The following is a 22913-nucleotide window of genomic DNA, read 5'->3' on the forward strand; positions in this document are numbered from 1 at the left end:
AGAAGGTCATCCATCCCCTCAGGCCAGAGTTACAGATGGTTGTGAGCATCCCCGGGTGTTAGGAACTGAACCCATGCCCTGTGCAAGAACAGCAAGCGCTCCTGACTGTTGAGCCATCTCTTCACCCAGTTAAGCCCTCTCTCCCTCTGAACTTTTTCCTCCTTTGCCAGGAAAATGTCAAGTGAAAAATGTCCCCTTCACAACCCACCCTCAAGTAGAGGCAGGGAGCCCACATTGTTCTGCGGAACTGAGGATTGCTAATCCGGTGCTTTTGAGATGCGGTTTGCTGTACTGTGGCCTCGAGATCAGAGTGGAATGCACATACCATATGTGAATCTTTATATGAGAATATCACTTCGGGATATTTGGAGCTCATATTATAAATGCAAAGCTTTTCAAAGCAGCAGTGCCTGCCCCCTCTGCTTGGTTTATGGGGATATTGGCTACTCTCGAGAAGACTTAAGTGCGCGATTGAAGACTGGAGATGAGCATCCTTCCTTCAAAGGTCTGTTTTCTTTTGTTCCCACAGAGACTGACACTTCTTGCCATTTTCGTATCAACTTTTCTCTTTAGCCTGACATGGCAATTTAACCAGTTCATGATGCTGCTGCAGGCGCTGGTGCTGTTCATCCTGGACTCCCTGGACATGCTGCCGGCCATGAAGGTGAGCACTGCCTGCCTTCCGCTCCTCGGTGCACACCCTTGAGTGGCTCTGTCGTAGGCTGGGATGGAAACTGATACAGACTTGTGACAAAGGTAAAACTGTTGACCTGTGTCCTCAGGCTGTGGTCGCCTGAAGCTAAGAACTATGTGCAGCCCAGTTTGACAGTTCAACATATTTTTTTTGACACTTACTATGTGTATGGATGCTTTGCCTTGCATATATGTGTCTTTGCCACATGGTGCACACAGTACCCACAGAGGCCAGAAGAGGGCATAGGATTCCCCTGGAACCATAGTCACAGATGGTTGTTAGCTATCATGTGGGTGCTGGGACTTGAACTTGGGTCCTCTGCAAAAGTAGTTAGTGCTCTTAACTGCTAAGCCATTTCACCAGCCCATCAGCATTTTTTTAAGTTAAATAGTGCCTCTAGGCCCTGGAGAGATAACTCATCGGTTTAGAGCACTTACTGCTCCTGCAGAGGACCAGTATTCATTACTCCACACTCACATAGCAGCTCATATAGAGTTACATACCTGCAAATCTAACTCCAGGAGATCCAGGGCACTACACACGCATGATACACCTAAACTCATTCAGGCAAATAATATAAATAAATAAATAAATCATTTGCATGTACACCTATTTAAGTAAGACATAGTGTCTCAGTCAGTTTCCATTTATAACTATGGCTTACAATTTAAAATACAGCCATAGCTCTTAAGTTTTCTTAATATGGGGTACCTATTTTTTTTAATATATAACTCGACAGGGCATATATCTTTTGGAGGTGTTTATTTTGATTTTTTTAAGAAAAGGATTGATTTTAATTTTATATATATCAGTGTTTTGCTTGCATGTATATATGTACACCCTATGTGTGCCTGGTATCGGCAAGGACCAGAAGAGGGCTCCAAGTCCCCTGTAATTAAAGTTAGGGCTGGTTATGTACTGAGGTGTAGGTGCTGAGAACCAGGCCTGGAGCCTCTACAGAAGCAGCAAGTGGTCTTAACTGCTAAGCCATCTTGAGACAGGGTCTTACCCTATAAAGCTGACCCTGGAGCCTCCAGGAGTCCTCTGGCCTCAGCCTCCTCAGTGCTGGGATTACAGGGATGAGCCACCATTCCTGACCAAACAATTGTTTTCTTCTATAATATTTTATAATTTTTTATAGACACATTCTCCCAATACTTAGAATATGTGGGTTTTTTTTTTGACTAGTCAATCACTTGATATAAGTAAACAAAGCCATATCTGTCTTCTAGTGAGTGCTGTCCTTTAATCGCGGTTTGGCTTGATATTATTCATTTCAGTCATAGGTACGTAACTCACAGACAGATACTTACCTTTTTTTTTTTAAATTCAATCTTTTTAAAAGAGAGTTACTGGCTAGAGAGATGGCTCAGCACGTCAGAATGCCTACTAGCTTGCAGAGGGCTCAGGGTTTGATTCTCAGCACCTTCCTGGTAGCTCTAATTGCCTATAGCTGCCTGCAGCTCTGACTGCCGAGTCTTCTGCCGTCCTCGGGCTCCCGCATGTATGTGCACACACATATCCATAAGATGAAAGTAGTTTTTGAAAGGGAGAGCTGGGATGCAGACAAGAGAAAACGCACACACTTCTTGTTCCAGTCCCAAGTACACAAAGCAAATGACTGATCACAGAGTTAAGAAAGGAGATACTAGTATGGTGGTTGGAATGAAAATGGCCCCCATAGAGAGTGGCACTAGTAAAGATGTGTCCTAGTTGGAGTAGTGTGGCTTTGTTAGAGAAAGTGTGTCACTGGGGGTGGGCTTTGAGATTTCGAATGCTCAAGTCAGGCCCAGGATCTTTCTCTTCCTGCTGCCTGCCGATGCAGTTGTAGGACTCTCGACTCCATCTCTAGCACCATGTCTGCCCAAATGCTTCCCGCCATGATGATAATGAACCTGTAAGCCAGCCCCAAATAAATGTCTTCCTTTATAAGAGTTGCTGTTGTCATAGTGTCTCCTCACAGTAAAACCCTAAGACAGCTAGAAACTTCCAGACCAGAAGGAAAATATGGCCATGAATCTCCTGGGTTTTCTTTTTCCTTCATAGATCCAAGAGTAGGTATTAGAAAACTCAAAAACCGGGGACTGGAGAGATGGCTCAGAGGTTAAGAGCACTGACTGTTCTTCCAAAGGTCCTGAGTTCAATTCCCAGCAACCACATGGTGGCTCACAACCATCCATAATGAAATCTGATGCCCTCTTCTGGAGTGTCTGAAGACATCTACACTGTACTTACATATAATAAATAAATAAATCTAAAATTTAGAGAGAAAAAAAAGGAAGAAAGAAAGAGAGAAAGAAAAAGAAAGAAAACTCAAAAACCCAGAAATAGCAGTAGAATGGCACGAAACTCACAAGAACAACATTCTCCTAGCTAAGGACCAGAAAAGGGAAAATTTAACAGCCCATAGCAGCCAACACCTTACAAACACATGCAGCTCCACTCCCACCTGCCAGCAGGGGATCATGGGAATGCCTGGATTCCTGTTCTCATGCCTGCTACCTGCCAAGGCAGTGTCAGAAAATCTGGAATTTTCCATCTCTCCCACAGACCACATGGGGAATCTGACTTCAGCCCCCACTTAGCTATGGTGACATCCCTTCCCTCCTGCCACAGTGGCCTCAAAGCATGCCAACTGAATGCTTGCCCTCCACTGCCAAGGTCAGTGGGCTAAGGGGCTTCCTAGTCAGAAGCACATGTGGTACTGCGCTCAGCCCTAAATGGGACATCCTTCTCAACCCCCATCTCCCAAGTTGAAGAGCATCATAGGAGGAGGGGCAGAGGATGTGAGGGCTGGAGGATGGGGAGGAGGGCTGGGCAATGCCATCTTCAGGACAGGCCCTGGCACTGCACCCACGGCAGCTCTGTGCCTAGGTGAGGCAGCAGGCATTGCACTCAGGGGAGAGGGCAGGAAAGGGGAAAGGAGACATGATAGGAATGCCTGGGCTGGGGGGCGGGGAGGGAGGAAGGAGCTGGGGTGTGTGCATCCGGCTCATACACACAAAATTAAACTTAAAATATTAAGATATGCCCATGTGGTGTAATATTAGTAACTTTTCTCACTGCCGGGACAGAAAACGGTAAATAAATGTTTATTTTGTCCTGTGGCTTCAGAGAGGTTTCAGTCTGTCTTAGCAAAGGCACGGTGATGAGATGGGTTGGTCCTATCTGTGGTGTCCAGAGCATGAGGCAGCCTCTTGTTAGAATCAGCAGGCAGGAAGCAGATCAGAGCCAAGCCAGGCATAGCTGCTGATGGCCGTAGCGGCTGTCTTCCCTGCTGGCCTTTCTCCCAAAGACTCAGCTCTTCAGCCTCTGTCAGCTGGGGTTGCCAACATGAGACCCACAAAAGATCAAGCCAGCCTAAATCCTGGCATCAAGTCCCTACCCCTTCCTCAGTAGCTGCTGGTAGTGGATAGTTGCTGAGGGAGGGGCCATCATTCTGTACTGAAGACGTGGCCCTGATAGGTCTTCCACACAGTGATGGGTGCCTCACATATGGGCAGCACTGACTAGACTTAATGGGTTATCAAAAACAAAGACCTGAATTTGGGAGGGAGCCTATTAGGAGACATGGGATAGAAACGGACCACATATGATCAGATTTACTGTGTACATGTATTAACCCCCCCCCCAAATTTTTTAAGGCACCAGCAGCCTTCAAAACATAAGCCTGTGTTTGGAGGTGTATTTCAGAATCAGATCTTCACAGTTATGTAATGTTTGAAGTTCAAGTTTTCACAGACTACTCACTGGTGTGAGAAAATTAGGCTGTATAGTAGGGGTATGCAGTTTGTATGAAATGTTAGGCTCCAGTGAGAACCCGCATTGCCTCTCTTGGTAACTGTGTTGGGTTTTGACTCTCGGCCCTGCCTTTCTGTCCACTGCTGTTCTGTTTAATGTTTGTCTGTGTACAGTTAGGTACAGTAAAAAGCGCTGTCATCCTGTGCCCTGAGCTCCTGGTGACACCAGGCAGGGCAGAGCCCACAGGCTTCACTTCTCCACGCTCGAAGCAGACTGGCTTCCTCTGAGGTTAAAAGCTTGCAGCCGAGCTGTGTCAGAACTGCTGCTTCACAAAATTGCCGTTTTTCCCAGGTCTGATATGAGTATGGAATTGAAAAACGATCAATTCATTTTTTTAAAAAGATGTCATGACGTTTCATTGCTGTGAAGAGACCCCATGAGCCAAGGCCACTCTTATAAAAGTACATTTCATTGGAGCTGGCTTATAGTTTCAGAGGTTCAGTCCATTATCATCATGGTGGGAACTCACGCTCAGACTGCACATGAAGACCTGCACGCACACACATACACACACACACACATACACACGCATAGACATCTTTAAAGCTTTTTTTCGTTGTGGAAAGTGAAAAACAAATGGAATTTCTATAACGGGGCGTCCTTTTAGAGACGACGATTCTTGGAACTAGGTTTGCTTTCTGCTTGTAGCCTGGGGTGTGAACACTGTCCGGTGTCTTGCTCTCCTAATGAGATCCCCGTCCATCGGCTCTGTTGCAGGCCACCTGGCTGTACGGGATACAGATAAGCTGCCTGCTCCTCGTCTGCACGCTTCAGTTCTTTAACGCCATGATTCTGGGGTCGTTGCTCATCAGTTTTAACCTTTCAGTATTAATTGTAAGAAAACTTCAGGTAGGACTTCTTAAATTTTATAAACGATGTTGTAAGATTTTAATTTTTAGCTCCCCCCTTTCCGCCCTGTGTGTGTGTGTGTGTGTGTGTGTGTTTTCTAATGTGCACATGAGTACAGTTCCTATGGAGACCTGAAGAGGACATCAGATCCCCTTGACCTGTAGTTACCCGCTGTTGTGAGCTGCCTCAAGTAGGTACTGGGAACCAAGGGATAGTACATGATCCTAACCGCTGAGCCCTCTCCAGCCCTGTAAAATCTATTTTTGATCATATGGCTCACTGGACCTTATTTTCATTTTTAATTCAAAGGAAAACCTGACCCAGTTCCCTGCAGTACAGAGCGCCAGCAGGGTGACAGTCACTTTCCCTTTTAAAGTGTACTTTCACTTTGGAAGTGAAACGTGTTTAAAGCTGTCGCGGGTCATTCTTCCCTTTGAGCAGTGATGGCTTCTTATGCAACTGAAACCTTCATTCAGGCATCAGCCAAGGGCACTTATTTGGATTACGTTATTATCTGTCATAGATGTGAAGCCGCAGTAGAAGAAAGGAAAAGAAACTGTCTATGTAATCAGTAGTGCCAGTGTGTCCGTGACAGCCTTTCAGGTCTGGACGGACCCCTTGCCATCCGGGATGGCGCCACCCTTTCCTGGCATCACCTTCCCTCTTAGTTTTATTGAAGTGAATTAGAATAAACTTTTTAAAATTGAAAGAATTGCAAACCAAAACTTCCAAGGGCGTGGGGCACCTTGTAAGCTATTAAAATATTGTGTAAAATTCTTTCCTGTATATTTTTAATTCTCTGAGAATTTCACACACGTGTATTTTGATCATATATACTTCCGCTTCTGTGGCCCTTCAGTCTCTCCTCAGAAACCCCCAACACGTCCCCCTTCCAACTTTGTCTTTTATTTATAAAATAACTTGCTCAATCCAATTAGTGCTAACCTTATACAAATGGCTTCCGGGGCATCAACTGCAGCATGGGTAGCCTAGTGGAAGCCATAGCCTCTGAATTACAACTGTCCATCTCCCATCAGCCATCAGCTGCCAGTAGCTCCTCAGCTAGGGGTGGGCCTTATAAGCCGCTCCCCCAGCCAGACTGGGACCATGTCTGGCTTGAAGTTGTGCTGCTCTTACAAAGGTAGTCACCCTCTATTTGTGAATGGGAATGCATGAATGAGTACATAGCATTTCAGAGCTTTATTCTCCCTCTCCCCCACTCTCACATTCTTCCCACCCACTCAGTCCTGGCATTGTCTGAGCCTTGGTGGGGGTGTGATACTGGCGTCTCATTTAAGGCTAAACGCCTGGAGTCTGGATACTTCTTAGGCAGTTGTGAGTCTCTGCATTAACCACTGCCCACTACACCAAGAAGCGTCTTTGACCAAGCTTGAGAGCAGCACAGATGTGCAGATATAAATGTAAATATTCAGAAGATAATTAGATAACACGGCCATTCCACAGAACAGCAGTCGAAGGTTTTCCCCTAGACTAGTAACCTCCCCAGCCACGTGCTGTTTATTAAGTTTACAGAACCGGTCATGACTTCCCTCCTGGTGAATAGTCCTCATCTAATCAGAAAGCAATTGGCTGCTCCCATACCAGCCATGCTGCCATCACACCAGTGGGAGCCACCTTGCCCTGCAGGCACAAGGTCAGTGCTGGGTAAGACACCATCCTGCACCATGAAAACTCAGCACCAGGTCACTGTCCCTACAACCCACATGTGTGGTATCTTCACCAGTAGGGCCTTCACATGACAGTCAAGGGCTTGTATTGTCTTAGGGTCTTCTGGGTGTGGCCTTCCTGTCCAGTAACTCATAGGGAGGTGTCCCATTTGTTGATTGGGATTTCCATTGCATAACCTGTGTCTTCTAGGGGCAGCCTTGTTCATCCATGCAGGTGACCTCTGTTCAGACTCCTCCTTTACTTAGTTACATTTCTAAATTACTATACGAAGTAGTAGATTCCCACAAGATTTTTCAAACACCCTTAGTCTTCTCTCACCAGCTTACCCTTCTCACCCACATCCCTGCTTAGACTGTTAACCACCAATATTCCGCCCTCTGCCCCATTTCAGATCACATGAAAAATTATTAAAATAAAGGAAAAGAGACCCCATGAAGTAGGGTTTATTTTTTCCTATATACATTTACCTGTGTGTGTTGCATGAGCCAGCATTTTAAATCTTCAAGCAATCGCAAATGCTATGAACTTATAGTAACGTTGAAGTTTATTTAAATGCTAATTTAAAATTAAAATAGTTTTTTCAATTTCTAGAAAAACCTGAAGACTGGACCCTTCCTGACTAGAATCTGGAAACTACTGTTGCATTTGCTTCTAGTTTTCTGTTTGACACTTTTTCTCAACAACATTATTAAGGTATGTTAATAAGTGAGATTTAATCCATCTCTGAAGTGTGTTTATGGTATTACAGTTAAGTTTTGAGCTTTTAATTAGGACTAGCTCTCATTTATAAAGCATACTTGAATCACTGAGAGTCGTGGTTGACCTAGCGAGAGCCACACTCAGCTCTGTTGGTTTTAGTTCTTCATCTCTCCTCCCTTTCAGGACATATTAGTTACTTTTCTGTCACTGTGACAAGCTTCATGGCCAAAGCCTCTTAGAGAACAGTTTATTTGGCCTAACGGTTCAGGAGGGTTACTGTTCAAAATGGTGGGCCAAACAGGCTGAGCTGTTTTGTCAATCTTACAAGCCATCTTACAAACTGGGAGCTCACAAAGCCCACCTCCAGCAACAGCACACTTCCTGTATCAAGACCACACCTTCTGAGCCTCCTCAAACAGTGCCACTAACTCTGCAGCAAGTAGGGTCTCTGGCAGGGGGTGGAGCCAAACTTGCTTCTCCGGCAAACTAGCTGAACCAGCTGCAAATGAAGGGGGTGGGGGGAGTTCTAAGCTATAACAGACTGACCCAAGGGCAAGACAGGGGGCGGGGGGAGGTGAGGGCTAAAGTCTAACGCTCAGAGCTGGTGCTGCTGAGCCAGAGAGCAGTTGTCCAGGTCGGCCTGGAATTCTCAGCCTCAAGAGAGACACTGCCTCCAACAAACGAGGGATAGGGCAGCACCAGTGATAGCTCTGAGCTCAAGAAATAAGAAATCTTCTCTGGGACCATGCAGATGGTCACTCTGGCCAGTGGGGATGGGACTTACCAGATCTGGGCTAGCGAGCATGGATCTGTTGTTGTTTCTAGATCCGAGTCACAGGGAACCAATGTTGTGATTATAAAAAGATAAAGAGTATTAATACATGTTCTATGGGAGTGTGGTGAGATGTGGGGAAGAGGGTGTCTCGGCAGGCCCATGCCAAGGCATCCCTTACCCCTGAGAGACCAGCCATACGATGGTATAGCATAGAATAGAGTTTATTCAGGGAATGGGGAGGGGAGTTAGGAGAGTAGCAGAAGCAGAGAAAGGCAGAGAGAAGAAAAGAGTAGAGAAGTAGAGGCCCGCCATGACAGCGTGGAGAGAAGGGGGAAGGGAAGGGGGAGAGAAGGGAAGCAAGAGGGGCAAGAGGCAAGGGAGAGAGGAAAGAATAAGAGAGTAAGAGAGAGGGGAGGGGGCAAGCAGCCCCTTTTTATAGTGGGCTAGGCCTACCTGGCTGTTGCCAGGTAACTGTAGGGGTGGAGTCCAGACAGAATATCAACAGTTTGTGTCTGTGGGTGGGTCTGTGCATATGGGTGCAGTGCCCATGGAGGTCAGAAAAGGACATGAGATCCTCTGAAGTTAGAGTTACATACAGTTGTGAGTCACCCTATTTGGGTGCTAGGAACCCAGTCTGCTGCAAGAGCAGTATAGGCTCTTAGCCATCTCTCCAGCTCCAACTGTTTGTAGTACGTGAGTTTTCATAGTCCATAAGTAAAAAATTAAATTATATCAATTAAAATTACAATCACTAATGATGAATACTGGAGCTGGGGTGGCTAAATCTTAGCTTCACTTCTGTCCAGGGTTATATGTGATTGAGTCATTTGTGTCCCTAGAACCAAAACCTGACAGCCACACAGGCTGCTTACCTGCCTGAAATTTCAAGTCATTTTGCTGATTTTCTGATCTAAAACTAAAAATGGACACCTTTCTTTTATCTGCTTCCCTTGCTGTGCGGATGTTTGAATCAAGGGGAACCTTTTAAAGGGGAGGGAAGATAAGGCACCTCTCTGAGTCTGGGGAGCTGACTGTGGACTGGCCTCCTTCTGAACCACATTCATCACTGGGTGACCAGGAACCACGCCCAGGACACTAAGAGCTCATTTTCCTTCTCTCTCTTCCTAATAGAAAGTTCTTAACCTGAAGTCAGACGAACACATCTTTAAATTTCTGAAGGCCAAATTTGGGTTTGGAGCAACAAGGTAGGACTGGCATGAGAGCGTGCCCTCAGTTTCATACGGAAGCCATGGGGGCTTTAACCTGGAGCCCTGGGGTCTTCAGCAATGCCTGGCTTGGATGTAACTTCTCGCCCTGCCTTCCTTCCCCAGGGATTTCGATGCAAATCTCTATCTGTGTGAGGAGGCCTTCGGCCTCCTGCCTCTCAACACGTTCCAGAGGCTCTCGGAGACACTGCTTTTTTACGCATACATGTTTGTCCTCGTGATCACAGTGGTTACAGCATCCGTTGTAGCCTTTCATAATCTCAGGTAGGACTTTAACACTTTGATGAAGTTGTTCATGATGGGAGATGTGGAGGGAGGGAGGGAGGGAGGGAGGGAGGGAGGGAGGGAGGGAGGGAGGGAGGGAGGGAGGGAGGGAGGATGAAAATGGGGACAGCAGACACAGCATCAGAGCTCTGCTCCTCTTTAGAAAGGACACACCCAGTTTAGGGTGGACAGAACGCCAAGTGGGCTGGGTTCTGTGGAGCTGGCGTGCTTGAAAAAACCACACTAAGTGTAGAAAACCAAGACCTTTGTATAGGCATCTGCCATCACTAATTGTTGTTGGTATTGATTCATGAGTCTGGTTTGGTTTTAATGATTAGCCTCATAAGGGGTTTTGTTTTTGTTTTGGGTCAGTGTGTTTGTGTGTGTGTGTGTGTGTGTGAGAGAGAGAGAGAGAGAGAGAGAGGGAGAGAGAGACAGAGAGAGACAGAGAGACAGAGACCGAGGGAGAGACAGAGAGATATCTTTTTAGTAACTCCATCACACAGTTCTCAACTGAGAACTTTGTATTTGGTGACACAGATCTGAAAGCCTAATAACTCAGAAAATGGGGACAGGAGGATCACAAGTTCAAGGTCACCCTACACTAAAATGAGTTCAGGGCCAATGTGGGCAACTTAGACTCAAAATAACAAGGGAAAAGAAATTAGCCCAATGGTTCATCACTTGTCTAGCATGCCCGAAGCCCAGGGTACCAGAAAAATAAAGTTAATTATTGTTCATTTGTTCCCTCAGGTCTTGTTTGAAAGTTCATACATTTGGTATGAGCCATAATTATGAGCATTTACTGAGACCTTTATGCATTCATTGCCTGTATTTAAAACATAGCATATCTCCCAGTCTACAGAAAAGAGTATCAGGGAGTAAGAGGGGGTTTTGGCAGGCTTGTAGAATACCTCTGATCAAGCTGATGGGTTTTGCATTTAAAATCTGTATTCCAATGAAAGAAAATTAAAAAGTTGAAGCAGCTGTCATCCATGAGAGTGTGGTATGGCTCCTTTCCTGTGTAGTTCCACAGCCATTTCAAATGCCAGTGAGCTGTGATTTCCAGGCATGAAAACTGGGTAGCGTGAGTCTGGATGCCTTACGTTTATTCAGAATAAAGCAGGACCTGGAAGATGCTCAGTGGGTAAGAGTTCTGGCTGCTCTTCTGGAAAATCTGAGTTCAGTTCTGAGCACCTATGTGGCATGGCTCCCAACCTCTGTGATTCCCATTCCAGGGGACCTGGTGGCCTCTTCTTCCTTCTCAGGAACTCACACACAGACACATAAACAAAAACCTTTCTTGAAAGGAACTATGAAAATACTTCACCAGCCCTGCAGTATGCTAAGTCACGGCTCCTGGAAACAGGAAGTTGGTCTGGATGACACAGTTGATGTCACTGCAGGGCGTAGGGTAGGCAGGACCTGGGCTGTATCCAGGGTGACCTGCCTGGTATGCTGGGCTTGGTGTGAATCCGGGGTGCATCTGGAGCTGATTTGTTACATCGCTGTAGATGGAGGCATTCGGGGGCCTCCTCGGCCTGCTGGAGGTTTGTGAGGAAAAGCACTATGTTAATTAAAAAATGGCAGTTCCTTCATGTGTGCCTGCTAACTCAGTGTCAGAGGGTGATTTTGTTTCCGTCGTCGTCGTTGTTGTGAGGGGGAAGGGGTTGAGGTAGGGTTTCTGCATCCTGGATTTGCTCTGTATGCCAAGCTGGCCTCAGACTCAGAGATCTGCATGTTTCTGCAGTGCCTGGCTGGTTTGTTGTTGTTGTTTTTTTAAGATTTGTTTATTTTTCTTTTATTTGTATGGGTGTTCTGCCTGTACAACACATTTGCAGTACCCTCAGAGGCCGGAAGAGGGATCTGGGTCTTCTGGAACCAGAGTTACAGACCACTGTGAGCTGCCATATAGGAAACAAACCCAGGTTCCCAGGAAGAGCAGCCATCACTCCAGCCCCTGGATTATGACCGTTTAAATAAAACTGAGGCCAAAGGGATTGATTGATCAGAAGTTAAGAGACGGGTTCAGTTACCAGGACTCACATGACAGCTCACAACCATCTGTAAAGCCAATCCCGGAGGATCCAGTGTCCTCTTCCGGACTCCAGGGACACCAGGCGTGCACACGGTGCACACACACGCATACAACCAAAACACTCACGCACATAAAATAAAACAAAAATAAAAACTAACTCCTGTACCTGTAGTGCTAGCACTCGGGAAACTGAAGCGGAGAATTCATGAGTTCAAATCCATCCAGAGCTACAGAGTGAGACCCTGCTCAAAAATAAATAGGTAAGGGCTGCAAAGATGGCTCAGAGGTTAAGAGCCCTGACTGTTCTTCTAGAGATCCTGAGTTCAATTTCCAGCAACCACATGGTGGCTCACAACCATCAGGAATGGGATCCGATGCCCTCTTCTGGTGTGTCTGAAGACAGCTACAGTGTACTCATATAAATGAAATAAATCTTAAATAAATAGGTAAATAAAATTAATAGATAAATAAGAGCACAATTTAGTGATGTTAAGAGTTAGTGTCCGGGCCTAGCAAACACAGGAGTGGATGTTCACAGTCAGCTATTGGATGTATCACAGGGCTCCCTATGCAGAAGCTAGAGAAAGTACCCAAGGAACTAAAGGGATCTGCAACCCTATTGTCGGAACAACATGATGTACTAACCAGAACCCCGGAGCTCTTGTCTCTAGCTGCATATGTATCGAAAGATGGCCTAGTCGGCCATCATTGGAAAGAGAGGCCCATTGGACTTGCAAACTTTATATGCCCCAATATAGGGGAATGCCAGGGCCAAAAGAATGGGAATGGGTGGGTAGGGAAGTGGGGGGCGCTATGGGGGACTTTTGGGATAGCATTGGAAATGTAACTGAGGAAAATATGTAATAAAAATATTAAAAATTAAAAAAAAAAGAGTTAGTGTTCACACTATTGGTGTAGAGGTACCGTTCCCACTATTGAGTTGTATCACAAGAGCACACTTTTAACAATGACAACATTCATCTATTGGATACAAATAATGAAGCATTGGTAGGTGACTGGCCTACCACCTGTTAACTGACTTCAAAGCTAATGGATACATTTTATTTTAATTCTTGTTTGTTTTTAAAATCTTGAAAAAATACTAACAGAAACTCATAAGCTCTCCCATCCCTGGCATCTGCAGAGGACTTGTTCCTGTTATTCTTGATCAAAGAATTGAATCGGTTTAAATGTTTGCTTGAATTACAGTCGTTACTCACTGCCCAGGCAGTGAAGTTTATATTACAGTCTCAAGGCTCAGATTCCACACTGATGGATGCCAGTTCATTTCCTCGTAGGGGAAATGACAGGGTTTACCTAAGTCAGTGCTACACATCCAGATTTAATGCTGCTCATTGGCTGTTTTCTCCAGTGATTCCACAAGTCTGAAGTCCATGGATCAGACAAGAAAGCGTGCCGTTGACCTGAAGCCAGAAGCCGCGTACAACCTGATCCATACCATTCTGTTCGGGGTCTTGGCGTTGAGTACGATGAGGTACTTCCATCTCATCTGGTTTATTTACAAAGCTTGACGGCTCTTGAACCAATGTTATCTAGCTAGTTAGTTATCTGACAGCCGTCTTTGATGTTTCTGCTCCTGGCGATCTGCCCTTCAGCACTCTCAGCACTCTCTGAAGCGTTACCACCAGGGTTTTTCCTTAGCTGCAAACATTCCTCGGGGTTTTCCCGTGTGATCGCGCCTAGAGAGTGATCGAATGGATGAGTCACACTCTGGCCGATAGCTTCTGCACAGACAGGGCTGACCGGGTCACTGTGTGAGCTTTCCCTCTCGCTTGCTCTCTGCTGGCCAGATCTTCGCACAAGCACTGACCTGTGCTCTGCTGTTTCAGGATGAAGTACCTGTGGACCTCCCACATGTGTGTGTTCGCGTCCTTCGGCCTGTGCAGCTCTGAAGTCTGGGAACTGCTTCTGAGGCTGGTTCATCTCTGTAACCCAAAGCGGGTTAGTGTCGTCCTGTCTGCCAGTTGGAAATGAGCTCTAAGCTATCTTCCATGTCTGCTCCTTCGGGCATTTCAGTGGGTGCCAGGTGTTGCATAGAGCAGATTATTTTTTATAATTCATTTAGGTTTTCGACAATTTCATACCTGTGTATAATGTACTCTATCTCCTCCTCAATATTCTCTTCCATTTTCCTCACACCCCTGAGTACCCTTCTGTCTTGGTGTGCTTTCTGTTGTTGTGATAAAACACCATGACCAAAAGCAACTCTACTTAGCTTACATGTCCCAGGTCACAGTCTGTCACAAGAGAGAAGTCAGGGCAGGGACTCGAGGCAAGGTCACCAATTACATTTTTTAATTCACTTATTTTTTTTTTATGTCAGATATGTTCACTATATATAGAACTTAGCAGTGTAATAAAAAGTGAAATTAAAACTTTAAGTCCATTATCCAGAATTACAGTTATTGTATAAGACACTCTCTGGTGTCTATATGTTAAGGCTGAACAGCCCGCAACCAAGAACTGCTCTGTCCTCTACACTCATTGGGTAGTGGGATGGCAGACACAGCGTGCATGCTCAGAGCCAGACTTTGAGGCCCATGTGATCTCAATAGAGTCTTTGTCCCACAGATCTGGGTCCTGCGCTACCTGGTACCCGTTCTCACCCTGCTGTATCTGTGCTATAAGGTAAGGTTGCTCCCCCATTCTTCACTTAGCAGCAGAGGGGCTTCTGGCATCTGCAGCGGCTGCCTTCAAGCCCTGCTGAGTTGGCATTAATAGGGAGATTGGGGTTTTAAAACCCAGTTTTAGGCGTTCAGCATTAGAGTAAAGGGGCCATTCAGAAAAGAAAAAGAAATCTTTTTAAAAAAAAAAAAAGCCATTCTGTTAATTTCAACTCTTTTTTTTTTTTTTTTTTTTTTTTTTTTGGTTTTTCGAGACTGAGTTTCTCTGTATAGCCCTGGCTGTCCTGGAACTCACTTTGTAGACCAGGCTGTCCTCGAACTCAGAAATCCTCCTGCCTCTGCCTCCCGAGTGCTGGGATTAAAGGCGTGCACCACCACTCTTACTGGAAGCAAGGTTTTGAAAATGTTTTCAGACCTATTTTGAAACAAAGAAGGTAGAACGAATTTCTCCTGTTGCCTGGTTTATGCAAAGTGAGAGGTTTAAGGATAGGGCCAGCTTTAACCTACTCATTTCATTAGATACATGTCTTCTGGAGGGCTGGACACATGTAATAAACAATGTAAAATTAATGTTTGGGGCAGCTATGGTGGTACACACCCGTAATCTCTACACACAGGCTGGGATGGGAGGATCCAGTAGTCAAAGCCAGCCTGGGCTTCATAGTGAGACCCAAACAAAAATTAGACAACAACAACAAAAAAGACTGACCCCTCCCCCAACCCAGAGACAAGTTACTGAAGCAGTGAGAAATGTCATATTCTCCTTTAACTGATCTTGAAGTGTCCCAAACACCCCTCAGAGATCACTGGCCACTTGGCAATTTGGTAATTCTTTTTTTTTTTTTTTTTTTTTTTGGTTTTTTGAGACAGGGTTTCTTCTCTGTGTTGCCCAGGCTGTCCTAAAACTCACTCTGTAGACCAGGCTGGCCTCGAACTCAGAAATCCACCTGCCTCTGCCTCCCAAGTGCTGGGATTAAAGGTGTGCACCACTACCCTGACCATATTTTTCATATGTCTTGTGTGGTTTTAAGTTAGAGCAGTAGACTGGAGTCCACTGTGGAGTGGCCCCAGTTTGTCAGAGCAGTCAGGAGAGAGCCTGCAGCTCGGCCTCCAGACTGCTGCTGTTGTAACGTGAGGTTCTGTAATCCAAAGGCTTGAGGCTTGGGAACTGCAGTTGACAGTCAGGGTTCTGTCAGAACAGCTGCTGTCACAGGCAGAGCCCACCAGCTCCAGGAAGTTCACTCTCTTACGTAAATAAGTGAAACTAGGTTAAATGGCAAATGAGCAACTTGGCAACTTCCCCTTTGCATGGAATTATGCGGGTCGAACCTCAGGGACGCTCAGGGTTGTTCTGGTGTCCCCTCTACAGCTGTGGGGGCAGGATAGTACAGGACTGGGGACTGACTCTGTCTGTGTGTGTGTGTGTCTTTTGTGTATGGATGTGTGGTTGGATGGATGGAAGGGTGGGTGTGTGTGTATGAATGTGTGTGTGTGTCTTTTGTGTATGGATGTGTGGATGGATGGATGTGTGGATGGATGGATGGGTGTGTGTGTGTATGTGTGTGTCTTTTGTGTATGGATGTGTGGATGGATGGATGTGTGGATGGATGGATGGTGTGTGTGTATGAATGTGTGTGTGTGTGTGTGTGTGTGTGTATGTTTTGTAGGCTGAGTTCTTTTATGACGTTACTACCTATTGAAGTTCTTCTGTAAAGCTGTTTAAGGACTTGGGGATAGGATGTAGGAAGGCTCAGAGAACAAATAAAGCATGTTCTAGGGCTTTGGCTCTTAACCATGGTGAAGGCAGCAGCAGTAGCGCCTGTGAATTAGGAAACGCAAGGTGTGGGTTGCCCCAGACCTCCTGAGTCAGAAGCCCATGTTTCAGTCATGCAGTGATGCAGAGGCATCAAGTTTGCAAAGCCTGTTGTGCTTCCTAGGACTTTTTCCCGGATAACCATGTCCCAGGCTGCTGGCCTGCCAGGCAGATGGAGTAGCAAAGTACCTACCTTCCAACTCCTTGATGCTGACCACTGCGCCCTGTGGCAGCCTGTCATTTCCAGCACGTTACATACATTCTGCCCGCTGAGAACAGTCCCCTCAGCTCTAAGGACCACTGCTGTAGGGGATCAGGGATAGCACTAGGAAAACACAACTCACTGCTGCCAGCGGTGGTCCTGGGGTGTGGCAAGGCCTTGGGCAGGTGGCCTGGTTCCTCTACTGATACTGCATGAAATCCTTTAGCAACTTCAACTCAAAATCTGCAAAGTAAAACCAAGCATGGTGGCTCTTGCTTTATCCCAGCATTAGGAGGCATAGGCAGAGCATCTCTTAGTTTAGCAGCCAGCCTGGGCTATAGAGTGAGTTCCAGGACATCCTGGGCTACAGAGTGAGTGAGGCTTTGTCTTTTAAAGAAAGCATTGTAAAGTCTCAGACCAGAAAGAATATGAACAATGTAGACATGAGGAGTTTCCCCTGACACTCAAGCTGTTTCCCATCTGGGCCAGCCATGAAGACTTTCTGCAAGTGGCATGAGTATTTATTCAAAGCCTGACTTAAGTTTTACTGGCAGTTACAATGTGGACCATGTTCTTTTCTCTAGGATAATCCTGTTCAAAGGGGAAGGCGTGTGCTAGGCTCCTCAGAGCCAGAGATTAGAAGCATTTACTCTGGTTTTGATTAGCTTATTGGATTGTTGAAATCCCAGCTAATCTATTGCATCCTGTTAAAAAGTGACATTTAGTTTTTATTTTCACGTCATTTAAGGAGTTTCTCACAGGATCTGCAACTTTAACATTAGAAAATTATCCAATAGGGCTGGTGAGATGGCTCAGTGGGTAAGAGCACCCGACTGCTCTTCCGAAGGTCCGAAGTTCAAATCCCAGCAACCACATGGTGGCTCACAACCACCTGTAATGAGATCTGATGCCCTCTTCTGGTGTGTCTGAAGACAGCTACAGTGTACTTACATTAAATAAATAAATAAATAAATAAATCTTTAAAAAAAGAAAGAAAGAAAGAAAATTATCCAATGCCCAAAATAATTGGAGCATTATATTAAATAAAGTGTTGTATCTTGTTGATGATCAGGTGCCAGGCACCACAGATTTAATTCCCAAAGTATTTAGTAGAGTAAGCCAGGAGTTTGAGGCTAACCTGGGCTACAAAGTAATTATCTGTCTCAAAATAAGAATTAATGGAGGAAGTGGTGCCTGGTCCACCATCATTCGAGAAGAGCTAAGATTTAATTGATTAATGAACTAGAATTTGCGTTAGATGAGAGGTGGAATGTGAATGTTGTTTTTATACCCAGTCTGTATAACCTTAAGTGACGTGAGCTGATCAACGGCCGAAATAATAAAGTCTAATACATTCGATGCTCCTGGAGTCTGATTTCCAGCCATCCTTTCCTATCGTGACAGAATATCTATTAACATGTACCAAGCCATTTGCCCAGGATAGTCATGACAGTGCAGGGAGAAGCATTTAGAAGCAAGTCCCGAGGCACAGCTCTGCTACTTAGTCGGCCACCAACAGATCTGATGGTGATGCTCCCAGCTGCACCATCTGTCTTGTGATACCCTTGGGGGCCAGGATAATACCCCTGTATTGAAAGCCTTGATCCATGTGTGCAGGTACCTGTAAGTCTGTGCTCCACATGCATGCAACACCCGCAGAGGCCAGAAGAGGACAGCACATCACTGAATTACGGTCGGCCTGAGCTGCCATTGTGAGTCCTGGGAACTGAACCCAGGTCCTTCCCCCTACAAGAGCAGCCACTGAGCCATCTCTCCAGACCCAACAGGAGTAGGTGTTGCTGCTGTTGCATACATACAGTCTTTCTTTACATTTACACCGTCACATAAAAGCCTGTCTGTACGAGCTTCGGGAGTACCTAGACGTTCTCAGGCCTCGCGCTCAGCTGTGCAGACTGGCTCAGAGGTAAAGCCATCAGGGCTGCAGCTGCCGTTTGTGTGTCTCCTGAGTACATCATACACAGTTTCTCGTCCTCTGTTACTTAACCTTAGTGACAGCTACACGGGTGCGTTTTGGTTTTGTTTTGTTTTTCCTTTCAGTCCTGGCCAGGAGTGATGGATGAACTCTCGGAGCTGAAAGAATTCTATGACCCAGACACAGTGGAGCTGATGACCTGGATTAAGTAAGAGGCACTTTTTCTTTTGAAGTTTGAAACCTCGAATGTCCTTCTAAAGTCAACTGTAGCTCTCATTTGTTTGAGAGGCAAGTTTGTTTATTTTCTCATATTTAGGAAACATCCTTCTTAATCAAGCTTTTCTTTAAAACTATGAATTTGAAAGGAACTCTTCCTCTCAAAAATTGTTCTGACTGGGCGCAGCAGCACACACTTATAACCCCATCCAGCACCCAGGCAGAGGCGGAGGCAGAGGCCGTGAGTTCAAGGCCAGCCTAAGCCACATAGTAAGACCTCGACTTTAAAGAAAATAGGATTGATTGTCTGCAGCTGCCTTCCCTGAAGGAAAGAAACACTCGTTTAAAGTGGAAAATGGGATCAGAAAATAAACTCCCCAAAACAGCAGAAGCGAGAGTCAGGTTTTATTTCCCCATGCGACTTAACAGTTGCGAGCATGCACTGCTCTTGCCAAGGACCCGAGCTCAGGGCCTAGGGCCCACACCTGGAGGCTTGCAGCCACCTATAACTCTAGTTTCAGGGCATCCAGCAGTTGCTGGCCTCACCTCCCCACGCATTCACATGCACGCGCTCCCCACCCCCAGGGATGTGTACACATATTTAAAAGTTTAAAAGTCGCTGGGCACGGTGGCGCACGCCTTTAATCCCAGCACTTGGGAGGCAGAGGCAGGAGGATTTCTGAGTTCGAGGCCAGCCTGGTCTACAGAGTGAGTTCCAGGACAGCCAGGGCTATACAGAGAAACCCTGTCTCGAAAAACAAAAAACAAAACAAAAAAAAGTTTAAAAGTCACTCACGTTTCTACTTTTTGCTGACTTTATCTTTATTATTTTCATCTGAATCCTGTTCATATTTGATGTTAATATCCACACACGTGAAAATGTCCCTGCTTCAGAATCATAGCTCACTGCAGGCTTCGTCAAACTCAGCTCACAGAGAAAATTTCATCTTATTCTATTGAAAACATTTTTCTTAACTTGACATAGGAGTACACACCTTTAATCCCTGCATTTGGAAGGTAGAGGCAGGTGGATGTCTGTGAGTTCAAGGCCAGCTTCATCTACAGAAAGACCCTGTCTCAGTTTTTTGAAAATTAATTATCAACTAATTAGAAAGTAAGGCATTTTTCTTTTTAAGATAGTTTTAATTATATTTTTATATGTATGGATGTTTGTCTGCATGTTTGTCGGAGGCCCTTAGTACCCTAGATGGTTGTGAGCGGTCATGTGAGTGTGCACAATTGAACCCAGGTCCTCTGAGAGAACAAGTGCTCTTCACCACTGAGTCATCTCTGAAGCCCATAGAACAGATTTTCACAAGCGAAACAGCATCAGAATGCCCTGGTGTGATGTTGTTCTTATCAGAATGCCCTGGTGTGATGTTGTTCTTATCAGAATGCCCTGGTGTGATGTTGTTCTTGGTTTCGGGTTTGGTTTTAGTGGTGGTAGTGGTGTGTGCTTTTGCGTTTTGGATTCCCCCCCCCCTTTTGGTTTGGGTGTGTTTGTTTGTTTGTTTGTTTGTTTTTGCTTTCCTTCTTTCTTCTTTTGCCCAGCCTTGGTTGCTTTGCCTCAGCCTCCAGCCTCAGGATGACAGTACTGTGCTTCAAAGCTTTGTTCAGGGACTGTGACTCTCGATAGCAAACCAACTTATCTACCAGAGTGGCACGCCCTGCCCTGTAGAGCAGGCTCTCCTGCTTCATAGGCACAAGTCATCTGTGTGCCGCAGGGGACAGTCACCTGCACAGCACAGGTGAGCCTCGAAGGCGTCATCTGCCGTCTCTACCACTTAGGATTTTAGCAGCAGCCTGGAGGGTACCCGCCATGCCCGTGCTTCCTGGCCAGCGCTGGTCAGCTTGGCAGCTTTGGTCTCCAAAGGACCATGCGTGGGTTGTATAGAGACCCAAATGTCTGTGTGGTTTTGTCTCAGTGTCAGACTGGATTTGACTGGACACGAGTATAATTTTTGACATGTTTCTAGTGGGGAACAGCACTCCATCTTTATTTATTAACTTTAGTCATGATGGGTAATATTGGAGTAAATAATGCTTTCAGTACTTATTGTAAATAGGAAAAGGTTATTTATTCATAGAAAGAAAAGCTAATTACTTTTGTACTAGCTAATCGATTAGATATTTACAACAGGTGCATCTGAAAGCAAGGCTGACCCTTTCAGTCTATATTTTTTAAAGATTAATTTTGTCTTTGTTAAATGCATGTGGGGATGTGTGCTTGTGTGTGTGGAGGGGGTGCCTACAGAATCTAGAAGAGGGTGTTGGATCCCCTGGAGCTAAAGTTATAGAGTATTGTGAGCCGCCCAACGTATGTGCTAGGAAGTAAGCTCAGGTCCTCTAGAAGAGCAGCAATGCTCTTAGCCACTGAGCCATCTCCAGCCCCTGTCCTCTGTATTTGTGATCTGAGGCACTGAAGGACACACTATAGGCTGCGTCATGTAGATGATGAACCTCCCCCCGCTACCCCCTCCCCGGCCTACCGTCCTTTTAGCGTCTTTCCCTATATTCCCTGACTTACAGAAGTCACTATAGTCCAGACGATTACAGTGGAACCCAAATTTCTCTATGACTCTCTCAGACTCAACATGTATTTTGTAGTTTTTCTCTCAAAAACCTATGTAAAGCAATATTTCTGGCTCTGCAAAAGTATGGGTGGGATGATATGCAGGTATAGAGAAGGCAGCATCGGGCTGTTCCTCCCTGCTGCGGACTGGCCTTGGTAGAGCCCTGGCAGCTAACAGTGCTTCTCCCAGGGCAGCCTCTTTATTGGCATGCTCTTTTAACTTGTTAGCTTGTTGGCCTTCTTCTTCTACTACTACTTTCTTTTTTTTTAATTTCTCAGCAACTGAAAGATTCATATTGTTCTAAAAATATTGGTTCCATTGTCATCTAATCTTGCCTGTTTTCCCTTAAAATTGCTCAAATCAAAGCGATTTTTTTTTTTTAAAAATAGCTGCTTGGCATGTTTGTAAATTAAGCTTAAGTGATGATGAATGTATGCCAAAGTAGGGTCTATTTAGACACAAAATATGTTTGTTTAAATCAACATTCAAATGAGTTGCGGTCGGCAGGCTTGAATCTCTCTGTTAGGGAATACATTTAATATTCTTACTTTTTTAGTACTAGAGGTTGAGCCTAGGTCTTCGTGAACACTAGGCAATCATCACTGAACTACTGAGTGCTGGCCCCAGACCTCTCCTTTACTTTTTATTTTGACGAAGTGTCTCACTCAGTTGCAGAGGCTGGTCTTGAACTCACTCTGTAGCCCAAGCAGGCTTTGAAGTTGGCGCCTCTCACCTCAGCCTTCTGGGTAGCCAGACTTAACAGGCCTGTGCCACTGCATCCCACTTAAATATTCTCTTAACCTCTGATTTCTCGTGTCTGCTTTGGCTCCACAGTGGAGGTTGGTCACAGGGTATGCATGCTGCTGGGAGAAAAGACTGCAGCTGGGCCCCAGCACGGTCACTGAGGGGTGGGGCACCTGCACCCTTACCATGCTGACTGATCTGTCCTTGGATACTGGCCTGGGTCAGTGCAGTCTCGAAGGTGTTGGCTAGGCAAGGCAAGGGAGACTCCTGGGCCCAGGGGACACATCTAGTGGTCTTCCATGCTAGAGTAAGAAGACTCAGTTACACATGTGGAGAGGAGGCTCATTCATCAGTTACCACCCTCACCCCATATGTGGCTCTGGGAGCCACATACCTGCCCTGGCAGGCTGAGGACACACTGAAAGCTGCCGTCGCCTTGGTAGGAGTTAGTGAAAGTCTCACCTTTCCAGGGAGCTCAGCTGAGATGTTCTACAGGCTAGAGAGAGACCCACAGGGACCTCCTTCACAGCAGTGCTCTGGGAAGGAGCCTCGGTCCTATGGAAACACTGAGAGCCTTTAGGTTACAGAGCCTTTTCACAGCAGACGCTGTATGCTTGCTGGTACAGCTCAACTGCATCTACATGAGACCCGTAGCACACGCACAGTGCACACCCGGGATACCAGGGTACACGTGTGAACACTGGCACCTGCCCCCTCACAGCAGCAGGTGGGCCCCCGTGCCAGCTCTGCTG

General features: G+C 45.8%; 1 protein-coding gene across 3 annotated transcripts in view; it reads left to right on the forward strand.

Annotated features, from left to right (window-relative positions):
• Positions 1-22913, forward strand: part of Dpy19l3 (dpy-19 like C-mannosyltransferase 3) — a 69914-nt gene that overhangs the window by 32834 nt on the left and 14167 nt on the right. For all 3 annotated transcript variants that reach the window (XR_015047977.1, XM_021168101.2, XM_029479874.2), the window contains exons 8-16: positions 530-664; positions 5213-5344; positions 7625-7726; positions 9639-9712; positions 9839-9997; positions 13408-13530; positions 13886-13997; positions 14628-14684; positions 18754-18836. Coding sequence is in view for 2 of the 3 variants with exons in the window: in XM_021168101.2 (XP_021023760.1) it covers positions 530-664; positions 5213-5344; positions 7625-7726; positions 9639-9712; positions 9839-9997; positions 13408-13530; positions 13886-13997; positions 14628-14684; positions 18754-18836 (977 nt within the window). In the remaining variant the exon portion in view is untranslated. The remainder of the gene's footprint in view (positions 1-529; positions 665-5212; positions 5345-7624; positions 7727-9638; positions 9713-9838; positions 9998-13407; positions 13531-13885; positions 13998-14627; positions 14685-18753; positions 18837-22913) is intronic.

Source organism: Mus caroli, unplaced genomic scaffold, assembly GCF_978045245.1.
Source record: "Mus caroli unplaced genomic scaffold, Mus_caroli_1 scaffold_8, whole genome shotgun sequence".
NCBI classification, from domain to species: Eukaryota; Metazoa; Chordata; class Mammalia; order Rodentia; family Muridae; genus Mus; species Mus caroli.